This window comes from Octopus sinensis, linkage group LG25 (assembly GCF_006345805.1).
Source record: "Octopus sinensis linkage group LG25, ASM634580v1, whole genome shotgun sequence".
Lineage (NCBI taxonomy): Eukaryota > Metazoa > Mollusca > Cephalopoda > Octopoda > Octopodidae > Octopus > Octopus sinensis.
In genome coordinates, this window is record NC_043021.1 from 1,549,326 (window position 1) to 1,551,825 (window position 2,500).

Below are 2,500 nucleotides of genomic sequence, written 5' to 3' on the forward strand. Positions count from 1 at the left end.
GTAGAGTCCTTCGGCTCCCCCACCCTATGGTCCTATCAGAAGCAACCACTTTCTGGCCAGATTCCAAGCATGACCAATAGCGACCAAGGATGTTATCCAACCAATTCGTTCTTGGTCCACCCCTGGATCTCCTCCTGGATAACTCAGCCAGAAGAATCAGTCTTGGGATTCTTTACTGTGACATTTTAATCACATGACCATAGTACTCTCTTTTACTCTTTTACTTGTTTCAGTCATTTGACTGTGGCCATGCTGGAGCACCGCCTTTAGTCGAGCAAATCGACCTCAGGACTTATTCTTTGTAATCTTAGTACTTATTCTATCGGTCTCTTTTAATAAACCTATACTCTCACAAGGCTTTGGTCGGCCCGAGGCTATAGTAGACAACACTTGCCCAGGGTGCCATGCAGTGGGACTGAACCCGGAACCATGTGGTTGGTAAGCAAGCTACTTACCACCCAGCCACTCCTATTTATATATGTGTATGTGCAGAAGTGTATAGTATTTGTTTGCTTTTTTTTAAACTTAGTTCTAATTTTTTAAAATTTAATTTATTTTTATTTCAATTAATTCTTATTAATATTCTCCTCATTTATGCTTTCTTGGCAGATACTCTTTCTCAACAAACTCGATTTATTCAAAGACAAAATCCTCCATTCTCATCGTCATCTACATCTGTTCTTTCCGGAATATAAAGGTGAGTCCCGTTTACACGTAACAGCATACTCTCTTTACTCTTTTACTTGTTTCAGTCATTTGACTGTGGCCATGCTGGAGCACAGCCTTTAGTCGAACGAATCGATCCCAGGACTTATTCTTTGTAATCCTAGTACTTATTCTATTGGTCTCTTTTGCCGAACTGCTAAGTTACAGGGACGTAAACACACCAGCATCAGTTGTCAAGCAATGTTGGGGGGACAAACACAGACATACTTCTGTAAAAAGCACCATTCAAGCGTGATCAGTGCCAGTGCCAGCCTCCCCTGGCTCTTGTGGCACGTAAAAGCACTCACTACATTCTCGGAGTGGTTGGCATTAGGAAGGGCATCCAGCTGTAGAAACCTTGCCGGATCAGATTGGAGCCTGGTGCGGCCTCCTGGTTTGCAAGCTACTTAGCAACCTCACTAGTGCTGGTGCCCCTCCCCCACCCTAAGCACCCAACACACACTGTAAAGTGGTTGGCATTAGGAAGGGCCCCCGGCCATAGAAACCACGCCAGAGCTGACACTGTGGCTCCTGTCAAACTGTCCAACCCATGCCTGCAGGGAAAACATTAAATCATGAGGAGGAGGAGGAGGAGGAAGATGTTCATAATTTCTATTTATGTTGCCTCCTCCTCCTCCCAGCGACTACTACCACCACCACCACCACTACTACTACCACCACCACCACTACTACTACTACCACCACTACTACTACCACCACCACCACCTCTACTACTACCATCACTACTACTACCATCACTACTACTACTACTACCTCCACCACCACTACTGCTGCTATCACCACTACTACTACTACCACCACCACTACTACTACTACTGCTACAACCACCACCACTACTACTACCACCACCACCACTACTACTACCACCACTACTACTACTACTACTACTACCACCACCACCACTACTACTACCACCACTACTACTACTACTACTACTACTACTACCACCACCACTACTACTACTACCACCACCACCACCACCACTACTACTACCACCACTACTACTGCCACCACCACCACCACCACCACTACTACCATTACTACTACTACCACCACCACCACCACCACCACTACTACTACTACCATTACTACTACTGCCACCACTACTATTACCACCACTACTACTACCACCACCATCACCACCACTACTATTACTACTACTACCATCGTTACTACTACTTCACAGGTTCAATCCAGGACGTAGACGCAGCGGCCATGTACATCCAGAACCTATTTCAAATGCAGAATCGAAACCAGTACAAAGTCATCTACCCCCATTTCACCACGGCAACCGACACCAGCAACATCCAGGTCGTCTTTGAAGTCGTGATGGAATCCATTCTGAAAGAGAACCTCAAAGCAGCCGCTCTCCTTTGAACCATGGAAATCAATTCACCTGTAACCGATGGTCACACACAGATGCCAAGAACTCATACTGCTATTACTACTACTACTACTACTACTACTGCTGCTGCTGCTACTGCTGCTGCTGATGTTGCTGTTTTTGCAGGGGTGGGTGGTGAAGGGGAGGTTGTTTTTAGTTGTTGAATTTTTACAAAAAAACAAACTTTTTTTTTTTTATTTTCAAGCCAGACAAATATGAGAAAATCTCGTGGGTTCTGCAGTTTAGAATACAAAACCCACCCCAACCCTTGTTCGTGGTGCCATCTGATGTTGACTGAGTGAAAGTAAAGTTGCGGAGTTTATGTGTGAGAAAGCTGATCTTTAGATGTATATATATATATATATATATAATATATATATATAGTAAAAC

At 44.4% G+C, this 2,500-nt stretch overlaps 1 protein-coding gene across 2 annotated transcripts in view; it reads left to right on the plus strand.

The window, feature by feature from the left end:
* The window catches only part of LOC115224467 (guanine nucleotide-binding protein G(o) subunit alpha), a 67,460-nt gene that overhangs the window by 45,494 nt on the left and 19,466 nt on the right, over positions 1 to 2,500 (plus strand). The window contains exons 8-9 of one of the 2 annotated variants that reach the window (XR_005003867.1): positions 610 to 697; positions 1,913 to 2,493. Coding sequence is in view for 1 of the 2 variants with exons in the window: in XM_029795376.2 (XP_029651236.1) it covers positions 610 to 697; positions 1,913 to 2,103 (279 nt within the window). In the remaining variant the exon portion in view is untranslated. Of the gene's footprint in view, positions 1 to 609; positions 698 to 1,912 lie in introns of both variants that reach the window. The other variant, XM_029795376.2, reaches the window with a different exon arrangement.